Source organism: Podospora bellae-mahoneyi, chromosome 3 (genome assembly GCF_035222275.1).
Source record: "Podospora bellae-mahoneyi strain CBS 112042 chromosome 3, whole genome shotgun sequence".
NCBI classification, from domain to species: Eukaryota; Fungi; Ascomycota; class Sordariomycetes; order Sordariales; family Podosporaceae; genus Podospora; species Podospora bellae-mahoneyi.
In genome coordinates, this window is record NC_085882.1 from 1,402,586 (window position 1) to 1,416,181 (window position 13,596).

Below are 13,596 nucleotides of genomic sequence, written 5' to 3' on the forward strand. Positions count from 1 at the left end.
GACCAAATTTTTCGTCTTGTGTAAAAAATGCGGCATGTGATACATGACTGGTGAAATCCAAAACCAGCCAAAACACCTTCATGATGAGAAAAATTACTGCCAGAAATATCGAGTTGATGCCGATGGCTCACCCGTATTTGGTGGGAGTGGCCCGTGGTTGGGTATTGATGAGCGAGATGATGATGGCTCGCCCCATTGTGGTGTTTGTAGCTGGCAACGGGCCAGTCCTGGTTGTGCTGCTTGTGATTGTGATTGTTGAGAGTGATAACTTCGATGTTGCTGCTGCTGCTGACTGGCCTCATATCCGCCGCCGTACCGATAAGGCGATGGTGCCGCTGCCGGTGGTGACCATGAGTTCCGACTGTATTGTTGATGATTCCCATACATTCCGTCGTCTAATGAGGCATGCCGAGTTCGAACGTAACCATGAGGGGCCCCGGCTAGTGGGTGGTGGTTCGCTTCATATGCCGCCTTTCCCTGTTCTTGATTGTTGCCATTTGGATCCCACACTGGAAGCCTATCCGGTGGTTGCGCTCCTCTTCTCGGCATGCCGTGACCATAGGCGGCCATGTTGCCGTTGATACCGGTTAACGCCCAGGCAAACACGGCCACATCCCGGATGGATCGCATTAGGTCTGTTGGTAATCAGTCTCTGGTTCTCCTCGGTAATATCCAGTGGTGTCTAGACGAAAAGTTTGTTGAGAAACAGACCCCTTGCGGGACGTCCCACATCGGACAGAGAAAGGTTTCACTTACGGTCCATCGGAGGTCCGCCTGCCGCCTTGACGCTTTCGCGGAGCGGCATGTACTGGGGAAGAAATGGCGGGCGGAACGTGTAGAGGAGATCGGGCGGTATGTAGGGTTCGATCGGTTGTTGGGCCCACGGTGCTGCAAAGAGGCCATTCTGGTAGTTGAACGCCGAAGGAACCACGGGCTGCAGGTCGGGGATTGGTGGTCGTGCCCTGCGCAGCACGACGACCAGTCCGTCTGATGTGCACGAAACCACAGCCTCCAACTCAAACGTCCGGGGCGATTGTACAGGCAAAGTGTTTGAGCTTGCCGTGGTGGTAGAACTTGCCGAGCCTTCCCTACCGTCGAGGCATATCCTGTCATCGTCCTCATCCTTGATTACAATCACCGAATCGTCGTCGATATCCATGTCGTTGCTATCCGAGTTCGCTCTGCTGCTGTTGTCGTCCAGGTCTTCGTCCTCGTCCTGCTCATCCTCACTCTCATCCGCCTCGTGTTCCGAGTTGGCCCGCGGATCTTTGTACCAAAAGCGAAGATAGGCGATCGACTCGTTTTCTTTGGCGCCTTCTAGACACCTGGATGCTCGTTCCATACAGTCTTGTTGAATGCAGTCGTAAAATGACTTCTCCATCAGCTCCTCGGCAGAGAGGCCCACGATCTGTGCAACCGACGGAGTAGCGTACATGATGTTGAGCTCCAGACTGAACCGGTTCAGAATCAGGGCGGCACGGGGCTCCCGTTCCATGGCGGGCATCTTGAACTTGGGTGAGAGGTGCTCAAGCATGTGGTAGCGGGGATCCAATGGTGAGCAGGAAAACTTTCTTCGAATTTGCGGAGCCTCCTTTGCTCTCCCTGAATAACATGTTAGCGAATATTGTGGTGGACAGACGCACATGACCTACTCTCGCTCTTGTCGCCTCTGGAGTAAATGCTGATAGACGCCACCAAGACGGTGTGGACGACAGTGAAGCAGCATTCGCAGTTGACATATTCACCCTTGCTGGACAGGATTCGGGCATAGTGCAAGACGGCCGCCTTGTCCATAAGCACGCCTCGACTGTGGATCGAGCGTGCGAACGGCACCTCGTCCGGGTGGAAGTACTCAAAGCATGATTTCCCCTTTACTTCGTCCGGGTGATAACCGAGAATATCGAGGATGGAATCTGATGCGAAGAGGATGTTGGCATCGGGTGTAAGGTCTAGCAGAAAACACGTCATTAGTTCGCATTCATTCCGATATCAGTCCGTCTCAACATACTGTGTATGGTCATAAACGTTTGGTCGCGGGGATCCATCTGTGCTGAGTATCGTGGGGCTGCTCCAACGAGCGGTCCTGAGTTGCAAAATAGGGGTCACAAAAACTCCTCCATGCGTCGTTGGAAACGGCAATAGATAAATCAGTCGAGAGGGGGCTCGGTCCGAGAGGCTAGTCTCAGAGAGGAGCGTCCGAGTAGTCACAAGAAAAGAACCTGCGCAGTGCAAGGACAGAAAAAAGAGACCACGAGGAGCCGGCGGTCTGGGGCAAAAGAGCCTGGGGCGAATTGGACCCTACAGAGGGTTTCGTGGGACTTCCCAAGCCGGGGAAGGAAAGACCGAAGGTCCCACAGGACACAGGGAGCTACGACAAGCCTTTGGGGTGACGGTGAAGGCCGCCTTGGGGGGTCTCGCCTCTGCGTGCTGTCCTCGACCGCTACGTCTCCTTGCTGATAACCGAGGCGGAGTAGGACACAGATCCCGCCGTCACCTAGGAGCGGATATATCAAGTCTCACCCGTTCCACGGCCGGGCGGTTCTAGAGCTGCTGGCGGAAAAGGGAGGGCCGGCGAGGAGCGGGCGGAGAGGGCGCGAGAAGCCCTGGAAGCCTTGGAGAGAACCGGCAGGGTGCAGACACTCGCTGACAAGCAGCCGTCGACTCCTTGGCCGGCGTCACAGACAGAGTGGTAGCAGAAAGTGGTCGCAATGTCGCACGGCTGGTAAATGTCTGGGCTTTCTCGGTTTGGTGCAGAGCGCGCAGAACCAGAGGCACGGGGGCGGGCGGTGTTGCAAAAGGGGGGATGATGCGTGCGTGGGCGTGTGGTGGGTGTGCTATGTGAGAGCTGTGAGCTGTGTGTGTGGTGCGGGTGTGCTGTGTGTACGTTGTGTGTTGTGGTGCTCAGTGGTGGTGGAGGGGTCGCCTGGTAAGAGGAAAAAGAAGCGTGTCGGTGACGCCCAACAACAGACACAGGCTATCTTCTGTGATATATATCTGCTTGCTGTCTCTGCTGTTCGAGTGCTGTTGTTGTTGATGGTACAGGGACAGGCTGATAATGTAGTTAAAAGCAAAGAGAAGGGCGAGCGAGCTGTATTAGATTACTGGCTGATCAAACGGAGGACACTGGACCGAGTTGGGGAGGTGCCAATGTTCCGCTTTCTCCCCCGTGGACTGCGGGACTTGATAAGCGGGAGCGCGGACAAGTGTCAGGGAAGATGCCTGAACAGGTGCAGACGGTAGCAGGCGATCCTCGGTAGAGCAATTGGTCGGGGGGGAGGGGAGCAGATGGAGGGAGAGGAAGCACGGGGAGGACCTGAGGAGGGTGGGGGGGGGTGGTTTGGCGACGGGGAGAAGAGGGTGGCTCCCTTTGCAGTTCTCTTTGGGCCCTCTCCGTGCCTCTCCGGGATCCAATCCCGCCGGCTCTCAGGGCAATTTCTGCTCCCCACAGCGAGACTACCAGGTGCCGAAAAGGAGGGCCTAGCCTTACTTAGTTGCGCTGGCGAGCGGGAGCAAATGCTTGGCAGTTCTTGGTCACAGCAACAACATCATTTCGCGGCCCTTCACCACCACCTTCATAGCAGAGGTTTGGGATTGTGACGAAATGACTGCTCCAGAGCCCGCATGCACAACGCAGCCAATGGCTCCAGGAAACACGCTCAAGCTTCCCAGCAAGCCAGCCTGACTGGATGTCCACATCGGAGCCCCATGCCCCCCAGATATCCCAACGGGGGCATGATCATCGAGCATGCCCAATGCGTACGACTGGCGTGGATGTACTAGCTGGTACAGACTATTCCAGTGCTTGGCCTAGAAGATATCTGGTGGGGTGAGATATGTACGAGAGGTGACGAGTGCAACAGAAGGTTGGCTTTCGTCCCAATTGAGGAGGAAAGCATGAGGATGACAGGTCGTACGTGTCTCCAATTCTGGACGAACCGGGACACAATGCTCTCTGGTCCCTTGGGAGAGCCGAAACGAAACATTCATCATCAAAATGTTTTCAGTTTTTGAGAGTTTTTTATTGATTGCCACCTTCCTGCTCTCTTGAGCAAGGGACAGCGAGAGAGAGACGGGCTGATCGCAGCAATAACAGAGCTGTTAAGCCTGTCAGTTCCAGGGTTCAGCGGGAGAGGGGAGAGTTGACGCCGGCTAATATCAACGACAGCTGGTCCCGCTGGCCCCTCCCGTCCGCCGTCCCTTTGAGAACACTGGTGATATCTTCAAAGTTCGGGTTCCAAGCAGCGGGATGGTTCGTGATTGTGTAAAAGCTCCGGGACCGAAGTCTGCCCTGGCCCTTTTGCCCACACAACAAACAACCCACCGCTCGACAAAGCCGGCATGGCGAGCCAGTGCCTGCCGAGACAGTACGTGCGTAGCTTGTGGTGGTGGTTACGCAAAGTCTTGGCACCATCTGAAGCTCTGTGCAACGGCCACAAGAGGGTAGAGAAGAGCGTGAAAAGCTCCCCACCTCTGCTCTTCGCGACCACCGACAATCGTTTCACCTTACGGACTCGCACGACGTGTCTCTGCTCTCTCTATCCGCCTCGTCTCTGCGTCTCTCGATGCTCAGCTGAAATTCCTGATCTCGACTTGAAGCCATAGCCAAGCATCGTACATCGCAGAGCTATTATGGTTCAGGAAATTTCAGACGAGATGGCCGCGATGACCAGGCCGTTGTAAAAATCGAGGCAGACTCGAGCATCGGAATTTTCTTCTTGCTGCTGATCAACTGCAGTTTTGGCACTGGCGTCATTCCACCGTCAGAGGGATCTTCAGGGCCAGCTGCTGTTCGAATCCCAGGGATGATCATTGGCTAAGTGGCCCACAGCTGCCCGACGGTGACCCGAACGCGACGGAGAGAGAAACCTGCGTACTGGGATTGATGTCGTACAGTGAACCCTGGTAAGTGACAGCTAACGGGGGGCAGTGGTCGGCGATGATAATCCCCCTCTGTCGCGAGAATCGATATTTGACATCAGTGACATGGAGAACTTTTCAAACCCAGTTGTGGAAGGGGGGGCCCCCATCAGAAGTGCATTTGTTGGCCTTGGCGTGGGGTTTGGGGGGGGGTTCTTGGCCTTCTGTTCTGTGGAGCTCCCGAAGCTTTTCGGGCTGGCTGTCAGCGGGAACCTCCGTTTCTGTGCATGAAGCCGCTCCGACGTCCGGTCTTGGTATCCGGGACGATGCCCTCCCGTCGGCGATGGCGTTGATGGATACGTTTATACGAGGACTGGAGCCTCATTCCGTGGTGTTTCTATTCGCTGGTTGTCCACCCCTGTCTAATATTTCAGATCCCATCCCAAACCGCTGCTCGGTGACTGCATCTGGGTAAGGGTTGTTGAAGCAATTCCGAATGTGGGTCCGAACATCGGGGGCTCAAGTCAGTGGAATGTTTCCTGCACCTCTTTCTTCCGTCTGTAGATGTCGTTTCAGAGCGACTGAAAAAGCAACGAGGTGGGTGATACATCATTCGATACTCGCATATCATGAAATCTCCAGACCCTAATCGGGGCGAGGCTACGAGACTCGAGGGTTGAAGACGTCGACAGCTGCCATCCATGTCTCATAGGGTGGTGACCGCGGGGTAGCTGGAGGTCTGGTAAAGACAAGTGGGTCTCGCTTTCTAAGTGGAAGTCGCGACGCGCCACGCGTGTCAAGTGCAAGTAAGAAGTAGCGACTGCCAATATGTGAAGTTTTAAGAAAAACCAACAGCAATGCGTACCGACCCTGATGGTCAAGTCGGGTGATTCTTCATCATCGTTGTAAACCCTTCCTCGTCATACTAGCCGTAAACAAACGAAAAGTCTCACAGCCACCGGTATCTGTACCACCTTTTTGGAATCTTGGATAGTGGCTTCCGGCCTTGTCTCCGGACCACCCGGCCACCCGGCCATCTTCCGAACCCCCACCGACCGTCACGGTCCGGCAGCCAACAGTTTCGGTCGGCCCCGTTTCCATGTTTTGAAGCTGGGCTATTGGCCTCACAGCATGACAACCAACTTTTGCAAAGCAACCAACTTCAGCAGCAACCAACCTCCTCAACATAACAACAAATGCCAACATCAAAACAACCAACTTCATCCTATATGCCACCAATATCAGACGAGTGGGAGCTTCCACGCCTGCGTAGCTCATTTCAGCTGCACGAAGATGCCGTGAGGGACGAGGGTAAGTGTTTCATCGACTTTATTTGCGACTCTCACATGCTAAACATACCAACCAGATCTCGCCGAGTTCTTCGACATCAAATTCTACCCCTACAACCCACCAGGCGCACCCCCAGTGTTCGCGGCCACAAGCAAGAAGCATGTCGTCGTCATCCGCATGGTGCCAACCACAGACAAGGACCAGAACCCTTGCAAAGTCATCCAAATGATCAGAGATGCCGACTCAGGCGCCAACAACTACACGTGCTGTTGGTCCAAGGATCCAGACACGGAAGATCCCTGGCTGTGTGTGGCCGGCAAAGATGCCAAGATCAAGGTGTATGATATCAGGAGAGGAAAGCTCGTCAAGACGCTGGTTGGTCACGGCGGCGACATCAGCGATCTTGCGACCTCTCCAGCGTGTCCTACTACCATAGCCTCTGCCTCAGACGACACGACTATTAAGCTTTGGAGTCTGGCAAAGGAACATGACAAGCAGCCGTGTATCTGCATTTTGGGAGGCGAGGGGCATCAGTACAACTTGCTGACTGTGGCGTTTCACAACAATGGAAGATATGTCTTGTCTGCTGGGCATGATCAGATTATCAATCTTGTGAGTTCACTTCTCCCGTCACCATATCTTCTCACTTTTCATCGACAGTGCATCACTAACATCCACCAGTGGGCCCTCCCCGAGTTCCCAAAGGAACACATCAACGTTCCCATCGTCCTCCACTACCCTCATTTCTCCTCCTCCGAAGTCCACAACAATCTCGTCGACTGGTGAGCCTTTTTCACCCTCCTTAACCACCAACCTTGTTACTAACCCCCCCCGCAGCGTAGCCTTCTATGGCGACTTGATCCTCTCCCGCGCCTGCCACGAAGACACCATCGTCCTCTGGCGAATTGAAGGTTTCTCCTCCTCCGATCCTATCCCCGGCCCCCTTGACGCTCCCACACCAACCGACATGGCCAAGCAAACCCGGTCATACTTCAACCCTATCCCTTCCAAAGCCCGCCCGGCCATGTTCACCCGTCTAGCGCAATTCCACACCCCTGATTGCGGTGTCCAGTTCTATATGCGCTTCCGAATGTTCCACGCCGAGGGGAGGCATCCCATCTTGGCATTTGCCAATGCAAAGAGCAAGACCATGTTTTGGGACTTTTCACGGTTTGGGGCGTATAGGGATTTTATGGAGGAGTTGGAAGAAGCCAGAAAGTCGGGGAGTGGACAGGTGGTGCAGAAGCCGAGTTGGCTGTTGATCAAGAGAGCGAAGAAGGGGACCGCCGCGCCGGCGCACCAGGATGCGGCGGCTAGTTTGAGGGCTGCTGCTGGGGATAAGGAGTCGATGGTTTCGGCTAGTCCCGACCCGGAGGGGGCCGGGAGTGCGATGGCAACGCTGGGGAATTATAATCAGGATACGCTGAATCACTGGAAGGAGATGTATGACTTGTCGAACCCAGCGGGTTTGATCCGGCCGCACAAGGTGCAGGGGGTGGACGGTTCGTTTGTGGGGAGGCAGGTGGGTTGGAGTCCGGGAGGGGAATGGTGTGTGGTGGTGGGGAATAAGAATAGGGCTTTGATTTACCAGCGGGGCGCTAGGGAGAAGGGGGTTGCGACGCCTGTTACCTAGTTGTATTGATGGGTGGTTTTTTAAAGTGGATTGGTGTTTTTGTCTGCTTCGATCTATACTATCCTGCTGGTAGAGGTTCAAGCATGGGGTTATGGCGGGTGGATTGAGATGGATGTTGGGTTATGAATAATCATGGATTGGGAGAGCTGGACGATGGATGTACATTTATGTATTCCACTCAGACCAGATGTCTACACTAGCCAGCTTTTTCTAGGGCCATGGCTGAGACACCGACACATGTTGACTACCTGTACTCGTAATGAACAAATCCAGAGAATCACGCCGGCATAGAAGAAAAGAATTGCAGTTGCGGCCCTTCCTCATCGCTTTCCTCATCGCTTTCCTCATCTTCTTCATCGTTATCCTCGTCTTCCTCTTCTTCATCCTTATCCTCCTCCTCCTCCTCCTCCTCCTCCTCCTCCTCCTCCTCCTCCTCCTCCTCCTCCTCCTCCTCCTCATCATCATCCTCGTCATCATTCCCCAACATCTTCAACAACTCCTCATCATCCTTCTTCAGCACCCCCTTGCCCATATCCCTCACCCCCGCGAGCAGCTTTCTCGCCTTTTGTCTTTCCTTATCCCTGACTTCATACCCCGCCCTCTTCTCCTCCTCACCAAACGGCACGCACAAATCAGCAATATACAACCCCACCATCGCCCTCAACCTAGCAAACTCCCCATCCCTCGAAAACGGTGTCGTCTCCAGCAGCGCATCCATCCTTTCAGCTACACCCCTCATCTGCCTGAGCACCTCCCTCCTCAGCTCATCCTTCTCCTCCCTAACCCTCTCCACTTTTCTCTTTTCCCTTGGGGGAGTAGGAGGTACTTTGTGCTCCTCCTCCCCGTCAACATCCATCTCGTCGTCCGGTTCCTCCTCTATAATATCCATCTCATCCTCTACATCATAAAACTCCCCCCTCCCATCCCGTTCCTCAATCCTCTCCATCCCTCTCCGATGCAAAGCGTACACCCCCTCCATTTCCGCCGAAAACAACGCAATGTTAAACTCAAGCAGCGGACGCCCCGTAGAGTTAGGGTGCTGCTTGCTGAACGGGTGGTTCTGGATAAGATGCTGATAAAACGCCTTGAGGTTCGCCAGGTTGGCTTGTTGACGGGCGAATAACCTATCTTTCTGTCTCGATTCCCTCTCTGCGTTATCGTCGTCTTCATTTTCTGCCTGCCGCTCTAATTCGATTTGGAAAGCGCCTTTGAGTTCCCCTTCGGTGGTGGTGGTGGTGGTAGTCTCCCCTTCACGCAGTATAATCTCCGCCCCCAACTCCCACAACCTCTCATACCTAAGATCAACCCTCCTCCCATTCACCTTTGCCCTCGCAAGCAGCCCAAACGATCTTTTCGCCAGCGGGATATCACCCTCTTTGAGCGCCCTCTTCACCGTGTTGATTAACACCCCTACTTTGTTGGTATGCGCTGCTGCCTTTCTGTCCTTTTCAAGTTCCTTTTTCTTGCTCCGACGCTTTCCTGAGGTGTTTGAGGAGGAGGCGGAAGAGAAATCTGTCTCCTCCCCTGCGGTGGTCCTGGCGCCGATGGGCCCGTCGTCGTCAGTAGTGAAGTCGGGGAGTTCATCGCCGCCTTCGTCGCCGGATTTGTCGGTTAGGTTATTGTGAGAGGGGTCGTAGGATTGGGAGGTGTACTGGTAGCGCTTGCGGGCAGGGCGGGGGGGTCGGTGAGGGAAGCCTGGGTAGAGGTCTGAGAGGAGGGGGGAGTCGTGGGGGAGGCCGGCGAGGGTGAATTGTTTGAGGGTGGAGGGGGTGTGGGAGCGGGGGTTGATTACTTGGTCGGCGGAGGATTTGGCGGGGGAAGGCTGAGTGCGTTTGCGCTTGCGTGAGGAGGACATTTTGGTGGTTGTGTTCGAGGAGTGGTGATGGATGTTATGTGAGTGGTGAGTGGAAAGGTGAGATGGCGTCGTGAGATGAGCAACTGGTGGTGAGAAGGTCGCGCTTGGTGATGACAAACTTGAAAAGAGTCGAGATAGATCCCTCCAAAACGTAATTTTCAGATTTGACGAGCGCGAGATCTGTTCTGTGAAAAAGGCAAGCTAGTTGTCGTTGATGGAGTTTGATAATTGATGTGGAAGTTCAAAGATGAAATTCCAAGATTTTTTAGGTTGATAAGCTTGGGCCTTTGGGCTTGTCTAAGCTTCGGTGGACTCGATATAGGTAACAGCAATGCACAACAACAGGCGCATCGCCTAGAACTCAAAAGTTATATATTCTAGCAGTCAAAATCATACAGGAGATGTCGACTCCGTCATTCTACACGCCACTCAACGTGCCCAGCTACCACATCCTTCCCGCCAGCATAAGCAATGGGGGACATGCATCTGTAATTAATCATGTACAGAGTCTTTAATGCTACACTCTTCTTCTTTTGTCTACCGCCCTCTACTCTATTTAAGCAGTTCTCTCGAAAGCAACCCATTGGCCCTCGGCCGCAGGCTCCTCAAGGGGCTCCCAACTGTTCTCGTTGTTAGCGACGTGCTGTATTTCTCGCCCAATCCAGCAAACTTACACCTTGGACTCAATCATGGTATCCGTCAGCTTGAGCTCGCCCTCAGCGACCTGGATGACCTCCTCAATCAAGCCAGCACCAATCTTGTTCTCCAGCTCAGCAATCCTGCCAGAACATTAGCACGATCCTCTCCTACCACCCCACCAAGAAAACCTACTGCTCAGCAGTCAACTGCGGCTCAGGCTCCCACTCAACCTCCTTCTGCTCCATCGACTCAGCCCTCTCAAACTGAGTCTTGACATGCCACTCCATCTCCTCCTGCGTCCTGCTGCCCTCCAACTCCGGCCCGTCATTCACCTCCCCATCCCACTGCTGATACCGCATATCAACCTCGCTCGGCAACTGCCTCACAACAAACACCTGACCATCCCTCTCCACCTTCGCGGCCCCGAGCATCTCATTCGTAGCTGTGTTGGTCGTCCTGAACTTCTCGGGCTCCTGCTTGAGGATCTCCTTCGCCTTGGCCGCCCACTCCTTGTACCCGGGGGGGACAACCGACTCGACGTGCGCAAGACGCTGCTTGGTCACAGCCTCGACGGACTGCCTGTAAACGGAGTGCTCGGGCACGGCCTTGAGCTTCTCGAGGGTGGCGTTGTAGAGGTAGAGGAGCATGGAGCGCGGGGCGTTGTGTGTCGGGAGGCCAGTGATACCAGTGGGCTGGCCGGGCTCGAGGTACCGCGCCGTCGGGCGGACGGACGCGAGGAGGCGGAAAGTCGCGCGCATTGTTGCGGGTGGTTTGTGTGTTGGCGACTTTGAGGAGGGGGTGGAATTGTAGCCGCAACAGCGGGAATTGGATAGCTCTCTCTCTCTCTCGACGTCAGCAGCCTTCCCTGCTAGCTAAAACCCAATTGCCAATTGCCATTGCTTGCTTGCCAATTGGCGGCTGGAGGTGGGGCGCTTTGGGTCTTGGCCGTCACGTGATACCCTTGACTTACACCTCCCTTTCTGGCAAGATCGTCATCATTTTTGGATGGGGATAAAGAGCGAACTGTGAAAACAAGCTGATCCCCAAAACATCATGTCTCCGTTCCCATGATTTTTGACATTGACCAGGTCTCAGAGTTGTGATGTAACCTCTACTGTTTACCTCCAACCGTTGACATAAAGCGGGGTCGACCGCTCAACCTCACTCTTCACCTTCTCACCTCACCACACGCTCTCTCTCCCATCCCTTTAGGTCTGTCTCTTCTAGGACCAACATGGTATCCAAGATGACTAACCTGCTGTCAACCCTCCACCTCAACCTCCGCACCCTCCTCTCCAACCTCTTCTCCCACCTGACCTCCCTCTTCTTCTCCCTCCTCTCCCTCACTCACACTCTCCTTATCGTCTTGGGCTTCACCCGTCCTAATCAATGGGAGCCCCCCACATTCCTCGACTCCCTCCTCTATTCCCCCCTCTTACACCTCACCACCAACCTCTACCAAACCCTCCTCTTCCTCCGCGGCCACCCCTTCCATCCACCCCCTCACCACTCCCGCATACGAGTAGTCTGTCTCTCCGACACCCACTCCCTCCGCCCCCCCTCCATCCCCAGAGGCGACCTCCTCATCCACGCAGGGGACCTTTCTGCAACCGGAACATTCGACGACCTCCAAGACCAAATAAGCTGGCTTTCTTCCCTTCCGTTCAGACACAAGGTTGTTGTCGGCGGTAATCACGATTGTTTCCTAGACAGGGCAAGCTCCATCCATCGGACCAGAGGGCAAAAGGAAAAGAGGAAACTGGATTGGAAAGGCGTGGTGTGGTTGCAGGATGAGTTGACAACCCTAGAATTTGAGGACAGGGAGGTGGGGGGGAAGAGGAAATTGAACATCTTTGGGAGCGGTTGGGTCAGGAGGTGCGGGGGTGATGATTTTGCGTTTCAATATGATGACGAGAGGCCGCCTTGGGAAGGGAGAATCCCGGTTGAGACGGATGTTTTGGTTACGCATTGTCCTCCGGTTTGTTTACCCCCTTCTTTGTCGTCACAGATGGGGAGATGCTAACGAGAGAACAGAAAGGCCACCGCGACTTGCTGCTTGGTTGTCCTTCGTTGCTGGCCGAGCTGTGGAAGGTGAAACCGAAGCTTCACGTGTTTGGGCATGTTCATCACGGGGCGGGGGTGGAGAGTGTGTTCTTTGATGAGTGCCAGGCGGCGTATGAGGGTCTTGTTTTGCGGACGGCGGCGGTGGAAATGAGTATGCTGAAGAGATGGTTCGATTTTCAGGGGCTGAAATATGCGTTGAGTGTGTTGAGGCATGGACTGCGAAGTGTGCTGTGGAAGTGGATCATGGCTGGGCCGGGGAGTAATAATGGGGGAGTGTTGGTTAATGCTGGGGTGATGAAGGGGAATACGGGCAGATTGAGGAAAGGAAGAGGGACGGTGAAGGTGGTTGATTTATGATTGGTGGTGGAAAATAGAAGTGGTGATTGGATTTTAGGATGGTGTTTCGGGAATGCATTCACTGTTTGAGTTTTTTTTTTCTTGATCATTGCGAAGTGAGATAAATAAATGAATAGAGTGTAATATCATTGTTGTGTTTTCGGCTCTTCGTGGATTCTCTTATGATGTTGGTTGTCAGGTGGTGGTGGATAAAAGTCGGGAAAATACAAGTTGGTGATGACTTTGTTCGAAAAGGTTAGGTCGTGGTGGTCGGAGAGTAGAAGGAAACATGGAATTACCAGCTGTTACGGGACAGGTTGTTTCCTCGAGTTGCTCTCAAGAGAAAAAAAGAGAGAGAGCGAGAGAGAGAGGCAGCAGAGAAGTTGGTAGCAGGCCACCACCCGAAATATCATGAAAGCATCAGTGTCAGCCATTCAGAATAGCTTCAGTTGTGGAAACAACCGGGCTACCTTGACTATGTCTATGGCCAAGTACCCGACCACAGTCAAGATGTATTGACAGATCATCATCAAGGCTACAGACGAGCACGTGGACTTGTAGAGGGGCTTCAAGCCCGGGAGCGATAGCCCAAAAGGCCCTGCCGTTCGGTATAGCGCCAGCCGCCGGTCACAACATCAACCAATAGGTCCATCAAGGGATTCCAGAATGGTGTAACGGTTAGCACGAGCGCAGGGTCTCCTATTCACGACGGGTATTGCAAAGCCCTTATTTTTGGCCAGCTGTCAGAGACCGTGTCTGTCAATTTATACTCAGCCAGCCTGGTCTTCACAGGGAGAGACAAGCTCCTCTTTGTCATCAAGCTCAAACTGTTGATCACTCATTATGGTCACAGACCTGGTATTTGAGCGACAACAAAGTCACATCTTCCCATTTAAATCATAACTCGCACGCTCTTCTCCCC

General features: G+C 54.0%; 5 protein-coding genes across 5 annotated transcripts; 2 read left to right on the plus strand and 3 right to left on the minus strand.

Annotated features, from left to right (window-relative positions):
- Positions 1-93: 93 nt before the first annotated feature.
- QC761_304070 (uncharacterized protein) lies at positions 94-5,028 on the minus strand (the record flags this gene model as incomplete). The annotated part of the gene is made up of 4 exons (XM_062877552.1): positions 2,009-5,028; positions 1,653-1,949; positions 757-1,602; positions 94-635 (listed from the first exon to the last, which is right to left on the minus strand). Exons 1-4 carry the CDS (start codon positions 2,043-2,045, stop codon positions 94-96), a joined length of 1,722 nt encoding a protein of 573 aa, XP_062733334.1. The 5' UTR covers positions 2,046-5,028.
- Positions 5,029-5,674: 646 nt separating this feature from the next.
- QC761_304080 (uncharacterized protein) lies at positions 5,675-8,097 on the plus strand. Its single transcript, XM_062877553.1, has 4 exons — positions 5,675-6,168; positions 6,224-6,759; positions 6,829-6,929; positions 6,985-8,097. Exons 1-4 carry the CDS (start codon positions 6,054-6,056, stop codon positions 7,778-7,780), a joined length of 1,548 nt encoding a protein of 515 aa, XP_062733335.1. The 5' UTR covers positions 5,675-6,053; the 3' UTR covers positions 7,781-8,097.
- On the minus strand, positions 8,058-9,635 carry QC761_304090 (uncharacterized protein; the record flags this gene model as incomplete). Its single annotated transcript, XM_062877554.1, has 1 exon — positions 8,058-9,635. One exon carries the CDS (start codon positions 9,633-9,635, stop codon positions 8,058-8,060), a length of 1,578 nt encoding a protein of 525 aa, XP_062733336.1.
- Positions 9,636-9,994: 359 nt separating this feature from the next.
- QC761_304100 (uncharacterized protein) lies at positions 9,995-11,168 on the minus strand. The gene is made up of 3 exons (XM_062877555.1): positions 10,467-11,168; positions 10,310-10,414; positions 9,995-10,255 (listed from the first exon to the last, which is right to left on the minus strand). The coding sequence occupies exons 1-3, from the start codon at positions 11,030-11,032 to the stop codon at positions 10,192-10,194; spliced, it is 735 nt and encodes a 244-aa protein (XP_062733337.1). The 5' UTR covers positions 11,033-11,168; the 3' UTR covers positions 9,995-10,191.
- QC761_304110 (uncharacterized protein) lies at positions 10,475-12,838 on the plus strand. The gene is made up of 2 exons (XM_062877556.1): positions 10,475-12,252; positions 12,309-12,838. The coding sequence occupies exons 1-2, from the start codon at positions 11,509-11,511 to the stop codon at positions 12,693-12,695; spliced, it is 1,131 nt and encodes a 376-aa protein (XP_062733338.1). The 5' UTR covers positions 10,475-11,508; the 3' UTR covers positions 12,696-12,838.
- The last annotated feature ends 758 nt before the right edge of the window (positions 12,839-13,596 follow it).

What these genes read in the sequence shown, in the direction of transcription:
- QC761_304080 (XM_062877553.1), top strand. Translation starts at nt 6,054, where the DNA reads ATGCCAACATCAAAACAACCAACTTCATCCTATATGCCACCAATATCA. An exon ending in AGATGCCGTGAGGGACGAGG is followed by an intron (nt 6,169 to 6,223) that starts GTAAGTGTTTCA and finishes CATACCAACCAG; the next exon opens with ATCTCGCCGAGTTCTTCGAC. An exon ending in CACAACAATCTCGTCGACTG is followed by an intron (nt 6,930 to 6,984) that starts GTGAGCCTTTTT and finishes CCCCCCCCGCAG; the next exon opens with CGTAGCCTTCTATGGCGACT.
- QC761_304100 (XM_062877555.1), bottom strand. Translation starts at nt 11,032, where the DNA reads ATGCGCGCGACTTTCCGCCTCCTCGCGTCCGTCCGCCCGACGGCGCGG. An exon ending in CCGCAGTTGACTGCTGAGCA is followed by an intron (nt 10,415 to 10,466) that starts GTAGGTTTTCTT and finishes ATGTTCTGGCAG; the next exon opens with GATTGCTGAGCTGGAGAACA. An exon ending in ACCATGATTGAGTCCAAGGT is followed by an intron (nt 10,256 to 10,309) that starts GTAAGTTTGCTG and finishes CAACGAGAACAG; the next exon opens with TTGGGAGCCCCTTGAGGAGC.
- QC761_304110 (XM_062877556.1), top strand. Translation starts at nt 11,509, where the DNA reads ATGGTATCCAAGATGACTAACCTGCTGTCAACCCTCCACCTCAACCTC. An exon ending in TGGTTACGCATTGTCCTCCG is followed by an intron (nt 12,253 to 12,308) that starts GTTTGTTTACCC and finishes ACGAGAGAACAG; the next exon opens with AAAGGCCACCGCGACTTGCT.